The 23527-nt window shown below is 47.2% G+C and overlaps 1 protein-coding gene across 1 annotated transcript; it reads right to left on the bottom strand.

The window, feature by feature from the left end:
* Window positions 1-1871: 1871 nt before the first annotated feature.
* LOC101430982 (pancreatic lipase-related protein 2) lies at window positions 1872-23175 on the bottom strand. Its single transcript, XM_058299609.1, has 12 exons — window positions 23127-23175; window positions 20430-20584; window positions 18485-18610; window positions 17563-17697; window positions 16787-16898; window positions 15162-15281; window positions 13595-13714; window positions 11058-11176; window positions 9674-9803; window positions 6438-6549; window positions 5405-5572; window positions 1872-1935 (listed from the first exon to the last, which is right to left on the bottom strand). Exons 1-12 carry the CDS (start codon window positions 23173-23175, stop codon window positions 1872-1874), a joined length of 1410 nt encoding a protein of 469 aa, XP_058155592.1.
* Window positions 23176-23527: the final 352 nt, after the last annotated feature.

A 23527-nucleotide genomic window follows, 5' to 3' on the forward strand; every position in this document is an offset into this window, starting at 1 on the left:
TTTGAATGTAATATTTTTTTAAAAAGGAAAAAAAAAATCTCCAACTAGAAAGGCTCTTTAGCATGTCATAAAACCCAGAAGTCAGAGAAGAAAAGATGGATACAATAAAAGTAAAACTGCCTGTGAGCTAACCAGTACCATAAAAAAGTAAAAAGATGTAAGAAATAATCGGGGACAATAATTTGCGTGACAGAAAATTCCAATTTCCTTAATATTAAAGAGATCTTTAAAATAAAAACTACATTGAAATGCGTAAAATTGGCAAAGAACTTGGATGATTCACAGAAAAAGAAATACAAAAGTCCATTAAACACTGAAAAAATGCTCAACCTCATTCATAATAAAATACCTCCAAATTACAATTTAAGGAAAAGCAGTTTTACCTAACAAATTGGCGAAATGCTTAATCATACACTGTAGCTGTGAGGGTGTTAAGTGTTCCCACGTTAGTGTGAACTATACGAATTTGCCAGTATTTGACTTTTTGGCCTACAAAAGCAGCACTTTCATATGGTTCAAACTAATATGCAGTTGGTTGGATTTTAAGTTGGTACAATTGCCCCAGAGGGCAATTTGGCAATAGCATTCAAAGTAAACATATTTTAAACTTTCACTGGACAAGTATCTATAATGTAAAAATAATAAAAGTATATTAATTGCAGGGATATTTTTAATAGCAAAATCTCAACAGGGAAAACCATACCATGCACATCCCTGCCATGCCAGCATGAAGAATGAAGTTCTTTCTGTACCATTGCAGAATGTTAGTGAAAAAAACAAGGCACAGAACAGTGTGTATGTAAACAAACATTTGACTTTGAAGAAACAGGTGGGGTGGAGCTGGGGTGTGTGAAATAGATACACACACACACACATACACACGTAGAATATTTCTGGAAAAAATGTCAAGTTGTCTCTGGGAGGAGGAACTGAGATTTAAGGGCAACGGGGGAAGGAGATGTATCTTGTGTAAGGATGCTCCTTCATCTCATTTGGATTTTGTATCATGTCCATTTTTAACTTTTTCTCTTTTTTAAGTCCCTCTTCCTCCATGCCACAGGCAGATTTTAACCTAAATTGTAAACAATTGGAATGACACACGTGTATTAGCCCTACTTTCCTAGGGCTGCTGTAAAAAATTACTGCAAACTGGGTGGCTTAAGACAACAGAAATGTATTCTCTCAATTCTGGAGGGTAGAAGTGCGAAAGCCAGGTGGCAGCGGGGTTGCTTCCTCCTGGAGCTTCTGTTGCACGCCTTCCTCCCAGCTTCTCTTGGTTGCAGCCGTAGATTGGCGTTTCTTGGCTTGTGGACACATCGCTCTCCTTCTGTCTTCACAGGGCCTCTCCCTGGGTGTCTGTGTCCAAATCTCCCTCTTCTTGTAAGGACACCAGTCATATTGGATTTGGGGCCTACCCTGCTCCAGAATGTTCTCACTGTAACTTGATGAATCTACAAAGACCCTACTTCCAAATAAGGTCACGTTCAGATTCCAGGGGAACATGGATTATGGGGGGCCATTTTTCAACCCAGTGCAATGCCGCAAGCTGCTTTACTATGGTGTCTGCTGCCCACCCTTGAGATGTTATTAGCTGGGTAAGCAAGATGTGGGGACAATGAGAACCTTTTTCATAGGAGAGAACTGCATTATCTAAGGACGTAAAATCCATTAGAACAGGCCGTAGAAAGTGAGAGATGGTGTGGGGCAGGTGGGTGGGAAGTTACAGGCACCACCTGGGGCGAACTCGGCTCCAGGCTCAATAATCATTTCCAAAATGTGACTCTGGATCATGGAGAAGAATCATATATGAACGTCAAGCTGAGCGCATTGAAACATTTATTACCACCAAAGCTAAGAGCAGCACTGCATTTTTAACAAGGGTAAAGAGATTGCAAGACGTCTTCTTGCACAGTGTCGCTGCCACAAAAATTATACCTGTAGAGGAAAACATTTTCAACATGAGGCTTTTCTGCTTGTGGAAATGTGACCTCACATGACTAAATAGCATTGAGCGAGCCCCCTGAAACTCCAATCCCAGTGGCTGAAAAGCTCACCAGTCAAAGTCCAAGGGATTCCAATGAAGCCCATGAAAAAACAGCCTTCTCTCATTGTGGGCTCTTAATGAGCTGAAAGTGAATCAACCACTTCAAACCAAGCCTTGTAAAAACAAGGGTGGGAGCACTGGGGTTCAGTTCCCAGTGCTTCCTAAAGAAGACAAACAACGAGCAGAAACAATGAGCAAACAATGAGCAATGAGAAAAAATAACGAGAAAAAAATAAGAATGAACAAACAACAAGCAGACAATGAGCAAAAACAAAACGAGCAGGGAGCAGATGTGGCTCAAGCAGTTGAGCACCCACCTCCCACATGGGAGGTCCTGGGTTTGGTTCCTGGTGCTTCCTAAAGAAAAAACCCAAAAAAACAAAAATGAGGGCATCGCCTATAGGACTGCAGCTTTGGGCCTGGCAATGAGTTCCAGGGTCCAGGGCATCTTAGTCTGCCCAGAGGACACTACCTGTATTAAATTAAGATCACAGAGGTTCACTGCTTGTGGGAATGTAAAATAGTGCTGACAGTTTGGAAAACAGTTCTTTAAAAGGTTAATACCATATGACCCATAAATTCCATTCCTAGATATATATATCCATGGGAAATGAGAGCACAGATCTCTAAAAAACTTGTTCACGAATGTACACAGTAGCATTATTCATAATAGCCAAATTGTAGAAACAACCCAATCGTCCATCAACTGAGGAAGAGATAAATAAAATGTGGTATATCCATACAATGGAACATTATTTGGCAATTAAAAAGAAATTAAGTACTGGCAAATGCTACAACATGGATCAACTTTGAAAACATTTGACAAAGTGAAAGAAGCCAGTCATAAAGGACCATATAATATATAATTCCATTTATATGAATTATCTAGAATGGAAAATATGAAAGTTTATAGAGACAGAAGGTAAACTAGTAGTTGCCTAGGGCTGAAAGTCAGAATGGGGGATTGAGGTGATGGCAACTGAGTAAGACGGCTACAAAAGTAACCCTTTTGGGGTGATAAGAATATTCTAAAATTCTGGTGATGGTTGTACAACCCTGAGAATATACTGAAAGTTGGGGAATTGTGTACTTTAAATGGGTGAAGAGTATGACATGTGAGTTATATCTCAACAGAATTGTTTTAGATCCTGGCAGGTTCCTGCTGGGATGAGAGCCTCGTCAGGCTGGGGCAAGTGCCAAGCCACAAGATGCACTTCTGGAGGTGCTTCTGGCCTCCTCCTTCCCTCATAGGGGTCTTTGGCTAAAGGAGGATGGTGCGGCCGAGCTAGCACTCTCTCAGCTTCAGAATGTAGCTCCTTCTGAGTTATGGTCATGGCCGATGGGGTTAACTACCAGGTCAGATGGCCCCTCTTTGGAACTGGTGTTTATATGTGACGAATCTGGACTCAGATGGAATCTCTCTTCATAAGACTTTCATGCTAATGTGCTGGAGGTGCAGTTAGTGTCGGGGTTTAAGATATATTTAGGGGATTTGAATCTCTGGACTGACAATGTGATAGCCAGGTCCTGAGCCTCAACAGACTCCAGCACCTACAATCTGATTTATTGGACTCACCACACTCAGCTAAGATGGAGTTGAAGAAGGACAACCACCACACCATGGAGCCTAGAGTGATTACAACTGAAAGTGGGAGGATTGCATCCAGCATCCATGTGGAATCTGAGCCTCCTCTTGACATAGAGGTGCAATGGACACAACCAATCCAATGTCCACATAGAAAAGGTGGCATTGGATTGAGAAAAGTGGACATGATGGCTGATGGGTATGGGGAAAGGCAGGAAGAGATGAGAGGTGGAGGCATCTTTGGGACATGGAGCTGCCCTGGATGGTGCTTCAGGGGCAATCACCGGACATTGTAAATCCTCACAGGGCCCACTGGATGGAATGGGGGAGAGTGTGGGCCATGGTGTGGACCATTGACCATGGGGTGCGGGGGTGCCCAGAGATGTACTTGCCAAATGCAATGGATCTGTCATGATGATGGGAGGGAGTGTTGCTGGGGGGGGGGGGGGAGAGGTGGGGTGGGGGTGGTAGGGTTCAATGGGACCTCATATATATATATTTTTAATGTAATATTATTACAAAGTCAATTTAAAAAAAACTACATTAAAAGTCCTCAAAAAAAAAAAAAAAAAGAATGTAGCTCCTTCTGGATGGGGCCTTTATATGATGTGTTAGGGATAGATACTGTACTCGAAAATATCACCCCTCTTCCCTAAATAATGAAAAATCCAGCCTTTTCCACAAAGCACTCCACAGCTGGGCCCTCTGGCCATCTCAGCTCCCACCCTGGCTGTGTGACCTGGACGGGCAGTGGAAGGAGCCCTGGACTGGACATCAGAAGGCCTGCGTCCAGGCTCTTATTGTGCCCCAGCTTGTGCTCTGCTCTTGAGTATCCAAAGTAATGGCACAGCCACGGTCACAAACGATCCTTCATCATTGTGGGGAAGAATCAGTACCAGTGCCATTTCACAGCCAGCAAAGCTAAGTCATACAGCTGAGTGAGGTCTTGGCGTGTGTTTCTGAACACATTTTAAAGTCCAATCGTCTCTACACTAGCTTTCCTACATGACCTTAGACATGTTGCTTGGCTCTCCAAATCTCACCTTCCTCTTATTAAAATCAGAATAGTTGAGAAGTGACAGTTTCTTTCAAATTCTAATAGTCTGTTACTTTCTGATTATCTTCTCTTAAGGGGTCTTCTCTTTCGTTTTATATTTAAAAACAGTATGTTTCTTTTCTACTCTTATCACATAAGATTCTATTCCCTCAGCATGAGTAGAGCCAGATTCCCCAAATGGTCTATAGCTCTCACATTACAATTTCCAAACAAACCGGTTTCTATGAATCTCTGCACATAAACAGAAATTAACTTGGAAATTTCCTTCAAGTATTTCCTAAGTGTTTTTCACTATTGCTTGAGATGAGATAAAATAGTCTCATCTTTGCATGTTACTCAACTGTGTGGCTTACAACTGATGCCATGCCCTGGTCAAGTTGAATTTGGCCTAATAAAAATAAGGCTTAATTTTTCGAAGTAAAATAGGTAGAGGGACAGTTGAGATGAACAAGTGGGTAGCTGAGTGGATAGAGGGGAGGATGAATGGATGACTGATGATGAAAAGGATGATGATATAGATGTCTGAATGAATAAATGGATGGGTAAGTGGTTAAATGGATGGGCAAAATGAATGCAGGAATAGATGGATGGGTAGATGAATGGAGTGGGAGATGGATACATAAATGGGTAAGTGGGTGACTGGATGGACAGATGTGTGTACCAACAGATGACAGGTAAATGTAAATAATCAGACTTAGATGGAGTAAAAGATACCCACTCAGTCCCATCTTCACCACTTTGCACTGTGATTTGGGAAGCCCCCAACCTAGGCCGGAAGAGATTTATCACATGGTTGTTCCAGAGGAACTTGACCTTCTGGATTTTTCCAACATAGAGGTCCACATCAATATCACGTGTATAACTTGCATCTGGTTTGAGGGAGCCTCTGAAAATACAGACATAAAATGTTAAATCAACTGGAGGTATGGATACATGTGGTTATCGATAGCAATATTTCTCTAATCAATGGTTGCTGCTGTTGGTTTTCTGCAAATGTCTCTAATGACTTCATACACTTCCAAGGGCTGCCCAAACACAAGTGTATTTGTGCAGAACACACCTTTAAAAAGTACTGAACTCTAGATTTCCACTGCCTTAGCTTGTCCCTAGAGGAAAGTCAAATATTTGGGGTGGCATATTCGTCCAGTAAGTACACTACAGGGCTAATTAATGTAGTGCCTGATGTTTCAAGATGCAGGCAGTTCAGCTGAAGCCATTTGTTGGCATCTCATATGTAGCACAGGAAGATGTCAAAGAATTTTAAGTCAAAATGAAAATTATTATGTAAAAGTTAGGGCAAAAATAGTTTAATTTTACATACAGCACAGGTGGTACCACCATCCAATTCAATTTTACCAAGCACCTCATGTGCTTGGCAAGGTGTGTGTGTGTGTGGGGTGCCATGGTTGCCATAGCAACAAGAAGCAGGAGCATATATTATGTGGGGTGTCACGATGTGCTTTACCTGAGGAGAAGGAGATATTCACATAACCTCAGACAGGAAGCAGTGACTGACATTCAGAAAGGAGCTGGCACATGAGTTCTTTTAACTAAATGGCTCCCTCTCTCTGGGCTTCACACTTCCCATAAGTGAAATGGGAACTAGATGCTAAGGCTTCCTTCCTTTGGCCTTCTAAGAGTCAATGATTGTGTTTCACAGATGTTTGGATTTATAAGGTGATTTACACCCAATCTTTTATGAAGAACCTATTATGGAAAGTATGATCATTTCACCTTAATACCAAACTTACTTGAAAATCTCATATTGTTTTGAGTTTCCATTACTTCCATACAAAGCAATCCTGAAGTACCCACTCACTTTTTTTCCCCCAGAGAGTGTGACCGATACTTTATATCTCCAACCTGGTGAAAGAAATACAATCATTTCAATGGACTCGTCTTGTTGAATGGAGATCCCAAGGAAGCATTTCCGTTCCAAGAGCCAAATCCCCGTGGGTGAGAGGTAAGAGGGAATGTGATACATGGCTTCCTTCACAGAGTTGGAGGTCCAGGAACCCAGATTCTAGGTAGGGATAAGGGACTAATGGGCAGTAAACTTTACAGTTCAGGGAAGTGGAGGTGGCTCAAGCAATTGGGCTTCCATCTACCATATATGAGGTCCAGGGTTCAATGCTCAGGCCTCCTGGTGAGGGCAAGCTGGCCTGTGTGGCAAGCTGGCCCACACGGAGTGCTGGCCTGCGTGGAGTGCTGGCCTGCACAGCACACAGGAGTGCTGCCCTGCGCAGGAGTGCTGGCCCACATGGAGAGCTGGTGCAGCAAGTTGATGCAACAAAAAGAGACACAGAGGAGAAATAATAAGAGACGCAGCGAATCAGGGAGCTGAGGTGGCACAAGAGAATGATCGCCTCTCTCCCACTCTGGAAGATCCCAGGATCGGTTCCCAGAGCTGCCTAATGAGAATACAAGCAGACATAGAAGAACACACACAGCAAATGGACACAGAGAGCAGACAATGGGGGTATGGGGGAGAATAAATAAATAAGTAAATAAATTTTTAAAAAACAAAGACCAAAAAAAAATTACAGGTCAGCACAGGTCCTCTGCCAACAGTGAGGCATGTGCCCTGGTGGATGAGGGAAGGTTGGTTACTGCCCACGTGAATCCTTGGTACACATCAGTACCAAGGCCACGCAGATAGGGACATGGTCATGGTCCCAACATTTGGATAATTCACTTAAATGCTCCCTCTTTATTGTGTGCATATTTTCATATGCAATGGACACATTCTCAATAGGAAAACAATGCAGATGAAATTAAAATTCCACTTGATCAGCACCCAATCTGCTGCCTGTACCCCAGGTTCTTCCCTATGGTAACCAGTTGTCCTCTCTCCTTTACCTAGACCAGTGGTTCTCAACCAGGGATGATTTTGCCCCCCAGTGCATATTTGTCAATGTCTGGGGACATTTTTGGTTTCACTGCTCAGAGTGTGAACGTGGGTGTGGGGGCTGCTACTGGCATCCAGTTGGTGAAGATCAAAAACCCTACTCAACATTTTTGCACAGGACAGCTCTCGGCCACAAAGAATTATCTGGCCCCAAATGCCAAGAGGGTCAAGATTGAGAAACGCTGATCTAGATCCTTCTCTGTGCATTCACATACACATATATGTATATATAAGAATATATAGTTTTTTACCCTTTCTGTAAATGGTATGTGCTGTGATTCTCTATTCTCTCCACCCATCCTCACCAGATCAATTCATGCCTGTGCTCTTGCAGGCTGACCCCAGCTGACCATATCACCAGGGATCCTGGCCGGCTGGCTTCTGGTGGGAATCACCAAGGAGATGCTTGGGCAGGAGATCAGAAGGCAGGACGAGAGAGAGGGAGACATTTGTTCCCCACCCCACTTCCTCCCTGCTCTGGCCCCACATCTCTTTTGAGACCGTGAGTCCCTCCCTCTATGCTGATGGCTCCATTCTGGGCAGCCAGGCCTCTGTGATGCCAGCTCTCCCTGGACTCTGCCAACACAATCGCCTCTCTTTGCCCCTTGGACCCAGAGGCTTTGATGGCTTCCCACAGTTACTAGATTCTGGGTGCCTTCCTTTAACCCTGCCCACACCTCTAGAAGTGGACCTTCCAGTAAAGTCTCTTCATTTGCACCAAGTGGAGTAAATGCTGTCTTCTCTCCCGACCTTGACTGAAGCCTGGTGCACTGAGCATGATACGTTGCCACTTGCCTTTTCCTTAATATGCCTAAAAGGTTTTCTCTCCTCAGTACACAGAGCTAGCTCCTTTTGGATGGTTACATTGCATTCTATAGTCTTTAATCATTTACCAACTGGGGGCATTTAGTTTTTCTGCCCATCTTTTGCTATTAAAAGCAATGCTACGATGGACTTCTTTGAACATGACTTCTTATGCACAAGTGCATAATAAGTGGAATTACTGGAATTATAGGAATGTGCATAAAAGGCTTTATAGATACTGCCAAACTGTTCTCTTTTATAACTACTGTGAAGATTACATGAAATAGTGTGGGCAAAAGTATTTTGTAAAGTACAATATAAATTTTTAAAAATTTAAAATTTTCTTACAAAATCACTGTACTTCTATCCAGTCACAATAGGATATCATTTATAACAATGAGTTTTGATGATTCTATTACCATATACTTTCCTATTGAGAAGCTGGGCAAAACCACAACAAAACCACAAAGTGTCTATGTGTGAATGTAGGGGGACTGGTATGATAGATACTAACTGGGGTGGCTTCCTGACTCATAATGACTGCCTCATCTTGTCCTCTTCCTCTGTTAATTAAATGATCCTTCCGGCATGCCTGGGGATGGACATGACCCAGGCTGGATCAGTCATTGCACTTCACTCTCATGATCAGGATTATTGGTTAAAGGGGTGGAATGTGGCCCAACACAAGTGCCATTCTACTATCCTTCTGCTGGGGATTGAAACATGTCCCCCACAAAAGTCATGTTCTGGTCCCAACTTCTTATCCTGTGGCCATGAACTCAGATGTAAGTAGGACCTTTAAAGATGTTATGAGTTAAAGTGTGCCCAAACTAAATGAGGGTGGGCCTCAATCCAATATGGTTGAAGTCCTTTCAAGTGGAGGGAACTGGACATGGAAGGAGAGACACCGCAGGGAGCAGTTAGGAGTTGGGAGACAGCAGAACCCCGAAGAGAAGGGAGAAGATGCTGCCCTGTGCGTGGCCATGTGATGGAAATTCAGAAATCGCATGACTGCCGGCCAGCCAGAAGATCTAACCCTGGGAGGAAGCAGGCCTTATGGCTCTGAAACCATGAGCTAGCAAATTTCTGTTGTGAAGCCAACTCATTGAATGGTTATTTGCTTTAGCGCTAGGAAACTAATATACCTTGCAATACAGCTTAAGCTGGTTGAAGCTGAGTTCCTGTCACTGGTTACCAAGAGTTATGACTAATGAGGCTGGTACAGCTTTTAAAATTATTTGCAAGACTTTTTAAAAGAATAAAATGGAAACATACGGGTGAAGTTACCACTGTCTCCTGTGTTCAGGAAAAAGGTCTGTCCCACAGCACTGGTTTTCTCCTTAAACTGGTCAGCATAGTGCCCCATTTTGGGGCATCCTTCAATTGGGCAAGGGAAGCAGCTACCCTAGTGAGAAAAAAAACATAATATGTTTGTGAATGGTAGGCCTTTGACTCATTCATCTTCCCATCCATCCTCTCATTCAACCATCCATCCCCCATCCATCTTCTCATCTACCCATCCATTTTTCCATTCACCCATCCAGCCTCTGTACTGTGCATAGAATTCTACTAGTCCCTGCAGGGCACTCAAAGAAGTACCTCAGAAACTTAGAGTATAGCTGGGGAAACAAGCCATGCCAGAAGCAATAAAATTAAAAAATGGAAGGGAAATGCAAGAGAAAGGCTTTAGGGAGAAGTAAATGTTTGAAATAAGTTATTTCAAAATTTCTTTGCAATAACAAAATTTGAAATAAGTTATTTCAAAAGAAGAGAGGAAGAGAAGATCTGTGATGACTTTCACTTTAATGGGAATTATTTCTTCAGGCCAGCTGATCCCCATTTGATGCTCCCCACCTGGCAGTTCATTGGGCCTGGAGGAGACAGTTTGCTCCCTTTGGATCAGGCTAGTACTTTACGGCACAGCATCACTGATGCACTATTCTTTCTCCTCTCCACATCCATTATGCACTGTGGACAGATATATTCAGTACTTTGGAGAGCGTAAGGTAAGAGCTAGAGGCATTGTGTGTTATTATCCTTGCCCCAACATAACTAGTGCAGCTGAAGCTACTCTGAACACTCTTGGGATCAAATTTTATGTCTTTTTTACCTTAGTTCAATCAAAGAGTCTAGGTCAAAATTAGTTTGAAAGGGAAAATAAATATGGACTATATATTAGAAAACATTACTGCATCAATTTTAAATTTCTTAAATGTGGTTCTATAGGGGAATGACTTTGTTTTTAGGAGATGAGCTTTGATGTATTTATGAATAAAGAGTCATAACGTCTTAAGCTTAGTGTCACATAATTTAGAAATTATATTGAGAGAGAGAGAATGAGAATGAGCAAATGTTACGAAGTGCATTTAGGTAATGGGTGTACAGGTATTTGTTACACTCTTCTTCCAACTCATGTATAGATTTGAAATTTTCCAAAATGGGATGCTGGAGACCTGGGGTAGACCCAGCAAGTCAGGTCTGTGCCCTCTCCCCTTCTGCCCCCCAGCTCCTGGGGGAAGGCTGTGTGAGGCGCAGCGTTTCCAAACCCCTCCCATTAGTTGTGGAGTTACACCTCTTTGTTCTGTTCTAAGCCACAGGGACAGACACCAACAACAAGGACACTGTTAAGGTCTTTCTGTGGACTCTTTACATGACCTACCTCCTCAAACTTATCGTAGGAGGCACACGGGTAGCCCAGGAACCCATCGGGGTTGAGGATGCTGCTTGCATAATACTTGTAGCTTCTTAGGTGATTGCAGGCCACAAAGTCCCGTGTTCCTGGGAAAGCAAAGGCCATGAGGGCTTGCCGGAAGACTTTTGCCTGTGAAGCATGGGCCATTCTGACCATGGAGGAATCACCTCCACCTTCTACAGATGGGAGTTAGCACTCTGGAATGCCTTGGTCACAGTTCAAAATTTCTGTCACTGACCTTGACATATCTTGAGGTAAGGAGGGAATGTGGGAACTTGTTTCGTGGTGCTGACAGGTCAGTCATTCCCCTACTACCACAACCATGTCCATTTGCTGAGGAGGGCTACTCAGGCTAAGCAACTGTTAAGAATGACGAGGTAATCTTCTAGGGCCCAGGAAGGCAACATAAATGAATGAGGAGGCAGAGATACAGGTGCAGAGAGAAATGATGGAGTTAGAGGTAGAGATAAGGCAGGGACATGAACGAGAGAGAGGAGGACAGAAACGGCACTAGTTGCTGAGGAACTCGCCCAGGTTACCATGTTAAAAGACAGTCTCAGATGACTTAGTCTTCTGAAGAGCCAGAATCTTGACTTTCGTATGAAAATCTCTCCATCTTAAATGTTGGCAATGCATTCCCATTTTTAAATAGTCACTGTGAAGGCCAACCAAATACTGCTGTGAGCTAGTGGGCTATGTAATGCCCCCAGTCCCCAGCCCCCAGCCGCAGTTGGACAACTCAGGCCCGCTCCAGAAGGTCTTTCTCAGAAGCGGCCTTTTCTATGCCCATGGGCTCAGGCTGAGAGATTCCTCCCTTTGCTATTCCCAGCACAAGATACCAGCGGAGGAGAGCAAGGTCACCATGCCCTCTGGGCACGCTTTCACTCTATTTTAATTTACCACATTTTTCTTTAAACCAAAGTCATTTTATTTGGAAAATTGTTTTCTCCTATGTAGCTACTTGGTACAAAACTTCCAATGGAGTGGTCCATGGTGACCCCAGACACACCTGTTGGCCACTCCCGGGGGGGTCCAGTGGGCTTTATTGACCCCCCACAGAAAGGAACACTCCCTTTGTGCCCAGACTGGATTAGCTCTCCACAGCTCCCAGCTCAGCAGAGCCCCGCGGAGGCCCCGCGGCCGGCGATTTCCAGCCGAAGCCGATTCCGTGTGCCCCACACCAAAGCTCATTACCGGACAACAGAACCTGTTTCGAACGTAATTGTTTCTTTCATCCAAAATTGCTGCCCAGGGATCCCATAATAGAGGAGAAAGTGGATTTAATTGTTCCTCAATGCCCAGCGCCTGGGTGACTCGGCGCTGGACACAATGGAAACACACTCCAGTGTTCAAGGGCTTGTTACTCTAAATCGCCTCTTTAATTAAACCCAGACTCCCTTCTATTATGTGTGCCCGGTGCGTCATTTCTGGGAGGGGGCAGCTCTTATTGTGACTTTGGTTTTCTTTCAGGGAGTGCGGAAAGGGCCACGTCTTCTCTGGAGTTACCTGGGGCCGAGCTCAGAGGAGGTGAAAACTGTTTTCTTTGCCGGGTGCTGTGGGCTCCATGACTCTGCTCTTTAACATTAAGCACAAGGAATATTCAAATGCCCCCCAAGGCTGCTCAATTCAGTTGAACAAACTGTACTTCGGGCTTGCTTTGGGCTGGGCCCCGAGTGGGAGATTGGGGGACTGGGATCCCAAGACACATTCATTGGTCTCAGGGAACTCCTAGCTCAGAAAAATAAAGACCAAAAATGAAAAGATGAGAGACAAGCTTCCACTCTCAAGGGGGCGAGTGGGAAGGCCTGGTCTCAGGGGAGGCGCCCAGGAGCCAACGAAGCACGGAGACAGGGGCTGCTCATGCGGATGGGGCTTTGATGCCACCTAACCTTAGGCACGTGGAGCCTGCTCTTTCAGACAAACCAAGCACACCCAAGGTGCCCCAGGAGCCACCACGGTCCCCCGGACCTCCAAGCCCGCGCTTCCCACACCTGGAGAGCAGCTCCTTCCTTCGCGTTCTCACCAGCTCATTCCCTTTCCAGCCCTAGGAGGTGACCACAGCAAATGGCAAAAGAGTCAAAGCCCGCACATCTTTGCTTATGCCCCCGCTGCAGTTCTTCAAGGGGCAGGCGCCGCAGGGAGGACCCATGGCCGGAGCCAGAGCCCAGGCATGTGCCAACATGCCAGGCCAGCCCTGGTGCCAGCATCCCCATGCCTGGGGGCATGGCCTGGGCTGAGGCATGAGATCGGGGCTTTGCAGTCAGGATTTGGACTTTACACAGGGTGGCCGTGGGCAAGATGTTTAACTTTTGTGAGCAGCAGTTTCCTCCCGTGGAAAATGAGGCTAAGCAGAGTAACTATGTCATGGCATTGCTGGGACAAATCCTGGCACAGAGTAAGAATGGAATAAACAGCGGCGGATCCAGCATTGTGAAGGCCTGCCCACACGCTCTGCTCTTTGTCCGTGTGGAGCAGTTGCTGCCTTACTTCTTTACTTTACATACCTTCCCAGATCCCATTTATATCAATGATGGTGGAAAGGATATTTTTCTGACATCCAGGCATTTGCTTTCCTCCATTTGGATAGAAGTCCAGATGCCCCACCTTTTGGCTCATTCCAAAACCTGAAATAATAACATTTGAGGTTGGGATGAGTAGGAAGGTAAGTGGCCCCAAAGTTCAGCTCATTCCAACCAGGGCTAGCACCTTTGTGTCAAATTCTCCCTTCAGCACAATCACCTCTGGCCCTTGTTTTACAGAAAATTCTAGGAGATGGGTACTTGGAAAGAGGAGGCTGGAGAAGAGAGCAGAGGGAGTGGGGCAAAGGGAAGCTGGGCCCCGGGTGAGTGTGCACATGTTTGTGTGTGTGTGTGTGTGTGTGTCTGCCGGTCTTGGGGAGACCCCACATGATGCTTTTAAAAATGTATTTAAGTATGCATTTATTCTTAAAGTTTGAACACAGGCCATAACTCCAAAGTGTAATAATAAAAAAAATAAGGCCTTAACATTTAGAACCAGCTTTGAGACATCGTCTCATCAATGTCCCCAGCCAGTCCCGAGATGGAGGTAGAGCACGTGTTGCTAGTTTACAAAGTCTCATGTGGGGGTAAGTGGTTAAAGAGGACTAGCCACCCAACCGGGCTTCACAGGAGGTTGGAAAGACCCTGAGAGCCTTCCTGAGCGGAGGCTATTGAAGTAAAAATACAAGTCAGGCAAGTCTTCCAGGACTGAGCAAGGCTGGTGCAATTTTTTGTTGCTTTATTCATTAAAAATTTTTGGATTTCTATATTATATTTCATACGGAGACCACCTAATGTTATATTGTTATAGCTCAAGACATAGCATAGTGGCTAGGAGCTTTGGTTTTGGAGTGAAACAAATCTGTAAGCAAATCCTGCTTTCACTTGCAGGCTTGGTGACCTTGGGTAATTACTTAACCTTGCTCAGCCTCAGTTTCCTTAGCTAAAAAATGATGATACAATATTAGCCACTTTTTAGGGTTGTTACAAAGATTAAGGAGATGATGTGCAGAAAAGGCTCAGCACAGTACCTGGTGAACACTCAGTAAGTAAGAGATGCTGTTAGCAGCAGCAGCATTATTTACAACACTCTTCATTGGCAAGTTTCATGAATGGTTATGTGGAAATTACCAAAAAGAAATCGAGCTTCAGAAAGATTAACCTCAAGGATATATTTAATCTCCAACACCACCATAAAAAAATCTTTAATAAAGGAAGTAAGAAAAAGTCCAAAACTTTGCCCTGTATTTTGCAAGTCCAGCATCAATAATAAATAGACTTCCACTCTGGATATTGACAGACTGGGGACAGATGCAGTGTTCGAAGATGATGGGCCATCAGGTTGCTTCTTGTCCCCAGCGGGGCTGCAGGCTGATACCACTGGCTCTGTAATGTGGGCTATTTGTGACTGGTCATTTACACAAGCCATTCCGGGGGTTACCCATGCTGACTATTCCCCCCGCAGCACCTGTGCAGGTGAGCAGGGAGACACCTGGGCCCGCCGTCATTTGTCACAGCCCTGGTCACCCGGAGGTGGGAGTGAGGAACTCACCTAGGGAGGGGATTATGGGAGCAGAGTCTGTGTGAATCACATCTACAAACAGAGCATCGGATGGGTCCAGGCGAACCTCCTCGGGTGTGCCTTGGAAGCAGGGTTCTGCTGGGTCCAGCCCTGAAAGCGAGGAGATGGACAGGGGAGGCTGTGCTCGAGGGCAAGCTGGGACCTAAACCCAGTGCCCACCATCAGGGCATGATGACTCCTGGCAAAGGGCCCTGTTTCCAGCATCTGTGGTTCTCTGCAGCTTCTGCAGCTTCTGGTCTGCTTGGGAGAGAGAGAGTGGGATAGAAACACCTAAAGAGGGGCCTGTCAAAGGACATCCCAACACCCCAGGGCTTGGGCCCATGGAAGAGCTGGTCGGTGGCACCCTTGCCCTCCTCATTTCCCTTTTCCTTTTTTTCTTGCACATTTTACTGATTGGCCATTGCTCTCCAAGACTGCAAGCTCCCCGGCTTTGCCCAGCTACTCCCTCACCCCCACCGCCAACCCCCTAGTCCCTGAGCCCTTCACAGACTACTCCTCTGTTTCTCTGGGTCTTTGCCCATGCTGTTCCCCAGCCTGCCATGCTCTTCCCCACATTTTCCCTTTATCTAAACCTTTCTCCTCCAAGACCCAGCTCAACGCCACCTCCCCAGTGAGGCTTCTCCCTCCTGAAAAGTACATTTTAGTACTTCTTTTCTTAGCGCATTCCACTCTCATGGTATAGGATTATTTGGCATTTGTTAATTGTTGATTCTGCTTTGAATTTTATTTGTCTCCTTAGTTGTCTGTCTCCGGGACTAGACTGTGAATTCCCTGCAGAAGGGGTTGTGCCCAGGTCATCTCCAAAGAGAAGCAGAGGGTAGCAGGAGCAGGGCCCACAGGAGTCAGTGCCTGACATTCTCACCCAGGTCCTGCTCAAGGTCAAATGCATGTCCTCTCTGGAAATGCTCATCTGCAAAGTGAGACTAACAGCCGCCACCTACTTCACCATGTTATTGTGAAAACTCATGAAAAGATGTAACAGAAAGGACTTTGCAAACTGAAAAATTCCAAATACTCTGTTATCCCTTCGGCCTGCACTCACCGTCTAGCGCTGCAACTTGAGCAAAGGAGACCCTCTTTAAAGCTGGTATTGAACTCTTTGCCGCCAAAGTAACATACTCATTTGGCTACACAAAATAAACAGGTGTCTGTGTGGATGTGCTGTATATTCATTTCTTCTAGTAATTCATTCACACAGTATTTATTGAGCACCTTCTACATGGCAGGTTTCAGGGGGACTCTCATTTTCTGTCTGTGCCAGGCTCATCAAAGGCACAAAAACTATTTGTGGAACTGATGATTTATTTTTCAAATCAGCTCACTTTTTTTTTAACTTTAGCAAAAATAACCCTGTAGTTATAGGCTTAATGTGTTATGTATTTCTTTTTTTAAAAATGTACTTTTATTTACAATTACATATTTTTTAAAATGCCCATTAAAATCTATGTACCATTATTTTTAAGTTGGGGCAACTCCCCAGGTCAGTTTCCAGGGGACCCGCTGGGGCGCCCTTCCCTGCGGGAGGCGCCGGGATCGGGGCTTGCACCACCCGCACCCGGGGCGTTGACGGCCCCCGCGCCCCCCGCGACGCCTACCTGTGATCCTGCCCGCGCGGCCCCCCAGCCGCCTGCCCGCCTCCGCGGCCGCATGCGCGCCCAGGCTGTGGCCGATGAGGTGCACGTCGTCGGGGTCGTACCCCAGCTGGGTCTGCGGAGGGACGGTGGTGGGGCAGGACGCTGGGTGGGGAGGGGGCGCCGACCCCTGCTAGGGCCGGGGGTAGGACCCGGGCTGGATGCGGGAGAGGAGCGCCCCCTAGCGGCGCAGCCTGCGAGCCCGCGGGCCGGCTCGTGTGCGGAGCAACAGTGCCCACTGCAGGCGCCTCGCCCGGGATGGGGCTTGCTTTGCCTACTTCAGTGGACTCGTTTCACCCATCCCTGGCAAGGGCTGGGCCAATCTGGGAAAGAGTGGGTGGTGGGCCCAGGCTCTGGGGGTGTTCCAGAAAGAACTTCCAGAAGGATGTCAAGGGCCTCCCGCACAGGCTGAGAATGAGCTGAGAACTGCTGGGCAGCCCAGTGGGCTCCCAGAAGGGCTGGCAAGAAAGGCCTTATTTCAAAAGGGAAGCTGAGGCTCAAAGCGGGTGGCTTCTTTGCCCCTGGCACTGCAGCTGGGAAATAATGAAGTCTGGGATGTTCAGGACAGTGGATAAGAGAGGAAGTTGCAGCTTCATTTTAGGAAAGGTCTTTCGTGGTTAGAACCTGGGGCTCCCCGACTTCCAGCCCCTGCCCGCGGGTCCCCCAGGCTGCCTCTGGGTACGTGCTGTCGTTCCCTCCCTCTCTCTGGCCTATCCCCACAGCATGTGGCGGGGTCTTACCTGGAGCTCTTGTACTAAGAAGGCTATCTCTGCCCCCACCACCCGAATGTTGTGGACGGCTTGGGTGTAGGGTGCCCGGGACCCGCGTTTCCAGTCCACACAGATGCAGTTCACCGCCTCCACTTTAAACATTTTCTAGGAAGACACACAAGAGTGAGAAAGCACCTTATGAACAACCCCAGGCTGCAGACCCCAGAGACAGGAATTCCCATTCATCAGGCACCTCCCTCATGTCAAAGCTTTCATGTTCTTCACACCCATGAGAGCACAGTCCTCCCCGCAAACGTGCAAACTGGACATCCTGATCCCCTCTTAACATCTGTGGAAACTGAGGCCTGGAACTGGTGAGTGACTTGTCTAAAGGCTCACAGATGGTTGTTGACACAGCCAGGTCAAAAAAAATCACAAGATCAGAGCTTAACAAACTACAGCTGGAAGGCCAAATCCACCTGTTTTTGTAAAGGAAGATTTATTGGAACATAGCCACACCCATTTATTTACATATCTAGGGCCATTTTCATAGTTCAACAGAGATGAGCTGTGGCCATGTGACCCACAAATCCTAAAATATTTACCACCTGATCCTTTATCGGAAAAGTTTGCCAAACCCCTGTGAGATAGTTGAAACTGCAGAGGTGTGCTTATATATTTTTTTGTTCCCAAAGTGATACTTTGGTTGAAGATATAAAGTATTGAGGGTAAGACTTAAGAATATAAACTTTAGACTGAGGCAGGTAGGTTGGGAGAGTCCGGGAATGGTGGTCTCTGAGAACCTACGCTTTCCTGGGTGGTTCTAGGAAAGACCCGTCCTTCCCTGGAGTATTTCCTTTCCCAGACTCCGGGATTTTGGGGCCATGATGGCTGATCTGGGTTGGGTGCTGGTCTCACCAGGGAGTGGCCAGATGAGGAGGGGTCTCCTTACCTTGCACATGTCCGACAGCCAGCTCTCCTCCCCCTTGTCTATGAAGCCGTGGATGATGAAGCGTGTTTTCCGCTCCAGTCGTAAGTTTGAGGCCTTGATGGTGGCTGGGTCGGTGGCAGTGATCAGCTGATTTAATTAGAAAAGATGAGTCCGAATGTTGGCCTTTCCAAGCCTTGGACCTGCCAGAGCCAGTTCTAGTTTGATTGAGGCCACAGGCTCAACTCCTGTGAAATTGGTCTGGGCTAGACCAGAGTTTCCTATCCAGGAATTCATGAATAGAATTCAGAAAGTCCAAGTTCATGGGCTTTCTCTTCCCACTAACCTCTCACTGAAATGTAGTATTCCCTTTAAGTATGAAATTAGGAAACAAATCACACTAGTAGCAGTACCGTGATTTTGTCACCAAAAGAAGTCAGATAATTTCATGTTACATTATAGTTGTTATAGATAGCTGAAGATATCATTTATCCTTATTACTATTTTAAATTACAGTAGATACTACACAGCCCCTAGATCATATTTAATGAGATAATAATGCAGCCCATATATTACTGTTGTCACATATTTGTATTTTTAATATTTTGATAATTTTTTCAATGTAATTGGTTTTCTTTGTCACCCTATGTATTTTATTTTATGCATTTTTAAATGTTACACTGAGAAGGGGCCTATGGGCTTTCCCAGAGGGCCAAAGAGTCCCTGGCCCAGAAGAGATAAAGAACCCATGGGCCAGAAACTTCAGGCACAAAGGAGAGCCAGCCCAATGAGCCTTGAGGGACTGTCTCAAGCCAGGGAGCCTTAAGAAGAGATGGCACTCCCAGATGCCCAAAGGCCTGACCAGGCGCCCTACCAACCCCACCCCGAGGCCCATGGACCGTATGCTGGAAGAAGAATAACAAAATGCAAACGAGACAAAAACCAAGCCCAGCCAGACTCTCAGCCAGAGCACCAAGTGGGGAATTTATCACCTAAAAGCACACAGCATGCTGGGTCAAGTCCAGGGCCTTCGAGCTGCCCAACCTAATAGCGAGTGCTTCCTTAGGAGTCTTAGAAGACTTGGAAGTCTTGGAAACTGTCTCCTGGTCACTTCCAACTAACTCTGTCGTGCTTCCACCTGGCAGGCTTTCTGGGAACTGAAGGCTTCTAGCAGGGTCCCCGCCTTTTCTCTTTCATGATTAGGTAGCTCCTCCACTCAGACCTGTCTTCTAGCTCCTTGGGAAGGGTGTTTGTCCCCACGGGGTTCTCTTCCTCCACTGCCTAGTGTAGGGAGGAATTAGACCCTCTTAGGGATACACCAGGTTTGGGACTCCCCACAAATGCTGCTCATATTCCCTTCCTCACCTGCCTTAGAACAAGATTCTTGCAAAGACCCTAAATGTCATACACAACTGTGTGTGAATGTGTAAATTTCTGAGTTGAACATCCATACATTTTATCAGACAGTCATAGAGGTTTATGATCCCAAGAGATATTTATAAGTGGGCTCTAAGTTTAACATTGATGAGGGAGCCCTCTTCTGGAAAGTTCCAAGAAAGTGAATTATGCTTCTGTTCATCTTGTGTACTTACCAGTGAGATGGAATAACTTCTACAACGTCACAAGGAGACTGTCCCCACAATCAGCCCTTGGCTGGCCTGCTGCAGCCCCTGATATTCTGCCACTAGTGCTGTATTCAGTTGGATGTGGAAGCTTTGGGGGCCTTTATTAGAGAAGTATTGGGAAAAATACCACCAACCCAGTGAGACCAAAACTTAAACTGGCAATAATGAATGCTGCTCTCTGATGCTGCAGAGGGCTGGCCCCTGCTGAGAAGCTTTTCTGGGTGGGCCTGGTTACCCCTCCCATGGGGGGGACTAAGGCCAAGCCCTGGAGAGCCATGTGAAAGCTCCAGCAGGTGGGGCCCAAGCCCACCCATCACGCCGTGACTGCCATGCCCCGTGCTTACTTGGTAGTTGTTGGCATTTTCATTTGTGTACAGAAGAAAGCGGGTGTCGATGTCCTTGGGGGCCCAGGGAAATAACTTCAGTGGCCGCTGCATGATCCCCGCCCATGGTTCCTCATCAGAAAAGCAGCCCAGATATCCATAGCAGATCTCTTTGCCTGGGGCAAGAAGAGCCACATGGCACTCATGAGGTTCTGAAAAGGAGTGCTGTCATCTCAGCTACACAAGGAGATGCTTCAGGATGGAGCCCAGTTCTGCCCAAGGCCAACACTGCTCTTTATCTTGTCCATCAGCGGTTCCCAAACTTGTGGGGTGCTAAGAATCACCTGGGGGTTAGAAGTGCCTGTGCATATCAAATATATACCACCCCAGGCCCCGACCTCAGAGACCCTGAGTCAGGGTGGGGTGGGGCCCTGGAAGTGGCATGTTTAATAAGTGCCCCTTATGATTAGGCAAGTTGGAGAATTATTGATCTACATTCTATTGCCTTAAAACCAGCCTCCTCCAGGAAGTCTCCCAGGTGGCCCTTTGTGTCTATTCATCAAACATCCAGTACTTATCAAGTGCCTTGGAACTGCATTACTTCCAGCACATGTGGCACACACAGTGGGAATTCAAGTTTGTCCAAGCCACAGTCTTCATCTCATCTTTGTACACATTTTTTTTTTCAAATTCTCTGCCATTTAAGATTTTTCCTGTTGTTCTTTGAAAAGAAAAGGGATGGCTCATTTTTGTATAATACTGTAATCCGTATGTGGTAGGGGCTCACTATGTGCATTTTACTAATCGATAGCCCAAATCACTACCTCTAAATCCAAAGGTCTTTTTCCCCCTGATCCATGAAATAAGCATTTTCACATAAATAGTCATTGAGGGGTTACATAATTTCAAATCCAGAGGGTTACAATGGGTCATCTTAAGCTGGTCATTCTTTCAAAAACTACTAAATAGTCAATACTTTTTGTTTTCTATGTGCCACATACCATGCTAAGTGCGTTAAAGCATTATCCCATTTAAGCCTCAGAACAGCCCTGTGAGTAAGGAATTAGTACCATGCCCATTTTACAGACCAGGAAACCAAGGCACAGGGAGATCAAGTAAACTGCCCAAGGCCACAGCTAATAGTGGAGCCAGAATTTGAATGTAAGAAGCTTAATTCGGGATAAAGCTAGGAATTTAGGAGACAAAAAGATAAATCAAATACAAACCTGTCCTAAGGACAGGAAATCTGTAGAGGAGAATGAATTCACTCCAGGCGGAGGGAAGAGTCTGAACAAAAGCTTGAAAGTGGGACTACAGGATGCCCAAGCCATGTTTGCAGGAGGGGAAATGGCAGGTGCGTCCTGGTAAGCCAAGGGCCTGGAAAGCCAGGTGAAGGCATCTGGGTTCTGTAAAGTGGGCAGCGGGAGGCAAGCCTGGAGGAGGCTAAGCTCGGGGCCGCGGCTGTGCTTCGTGAAGGTACCTGGGGGAGGTGCGTGTAGGTGCTCAGAAGCAGGAGAGCCGGGAATGGTTGGGTGGGCAGTGGGTGAGTGTGGGGGTCTGGTGAGGAGAGGACTCCCGTGTGCTGGGCATTCTGACCTAGGTGGTTAGGATGCCCGTGGACCTGTGGGTGGAGGTGAGGACATGGGGGTGTCCTGAGCCCAATTTGTGACAAGTGAGTTTGAGGTGTGTGTGGCAGAGCTGCCAGGAGCTCGGAAGGCCAGTTTCGGGCCAAGGACAGGGCCCCCGAGGAAGAGACTGAGGAGGAGAGTGCCTGGGTGGGGAGGGTCTTTGGGACGTGCCCATGTCTGGGGCCGGAGGAGGCTGGCTCAGCAAAGGAGTCAGAGAGGGCTAAGGCCCGACGCACTGTGGACGCCCCCGGCTCCGCTGTCAGAAGCCATCTGCTCTGTGGTCTGGGCGGAAGGGAAGGAAGGCCACGAGAGAGCTGGGGGAGCCCAGGAGACAAGGGCGAGGAGCCAGAAGCAGGAGAAAGCCGGGCAGGGTCTGAGGAGACCAGCTCTGCTCTCGGGGAGAGCGGGCCTCGGCGGGGTTTGGAGGGCCGAGCCAGGCAGCCAGGGGTTCTCCCGGAGAGCAGGCGAGGCAGCCCAGGCAGAGAGGGAGAGGGGCCCTGCCAGGAGGGGCCGGGAGGGCAAGCACCAGCCTGGGGCTCCAGGGGCTTTGGCAGCAAGGGAGGTTAGTGTTGTTTTAGGACGAACTGAACTTGGGTACCTGTAGCATCCCGGGACAGAAGCAGAGGAGGAACAATTTGGGGGTGGCGGGGATGGAGAGGATCATTGAGAGAAGAGGGAAATGGGGGCGAGGGGCAGGAAGGGTGGACTCGGCTGGTGGGATGACAGGACAGGGAGTGCTCAGGGCACATCCAGATGGCCTTAGTCTGCACGTGTCCACGTGGAGGGGTGGAGGCCTTGGGGGCCTGGCAAGAGTGCCCCACCCTTCACCCACCCCAGCCCCTGCCGCCTGCAGACAGTCGTCACAGCCACTGAAGAGCCAGATGGAGCAAGAGGATGACCGCGGATCTTCTGCGACCTTCACATTGTCCCATATTGCCACAGAATCAAAATCCCTGAACGGGAGCAATTGTTTTTCCTGAAATAACGGTTATGCCATTCATTATTGTTATCATCATGTCCTCTAGCTGCTTTACCAAGGGCCAGGGCAGGCCTGGTCACCCTCCCCAGCGGGATGTTGCAGCCTCCTCACCTGTGACTGTGGCCAGCAGGAGGAGGCCGATGGTCCACATGGGCAGCATCTTCCGGCAAGGAAGGAGGCTGGCTGAACCCCGACAGGGTGGGAGGCTCTGGAGCGCAAATGGGACAGCGAGTGACACGGAAGCCCAGTGGCCCGCGCGCCTCTCCCTGGAGGCGAGGAGCCCAGGGAGGCTGAGGCCTCCCAACCCCAGGCCGTGCTGGGACCAGCCCTGAGGGTTTCCCCCGCTGCAGCGTCTCCCCCTTCTGCCCAAGCGGGGCCGGGACTTACTGTGCAGCACCAGAGTTTCCTTCCACTCAGGGCCCAGCTGCTGGACAGGGCCTTTTATAATCAGGCTTTATCCTTTGGACTTCCCTTAGAAGAAAGGACAGGGAAAGATAGGGTACCGCGGGTGT

The sequence above is a fragment of the Dasypus novemcinctus genome, chromosome 6 (genome assembly GCF_030445035.2).
Source record: "Dasypus novemcinctus isolate mDasNov1 chromosome 6, mDasNov1.1.hap2, whole genome shotgun sequence".
Classification (NCBI taxonomy): Eukaryota; Metazoa; Chordata; class Mammalia; order Cingulata; family Dasypodidae; genus Dasypus; species Dasypus novemcinctus.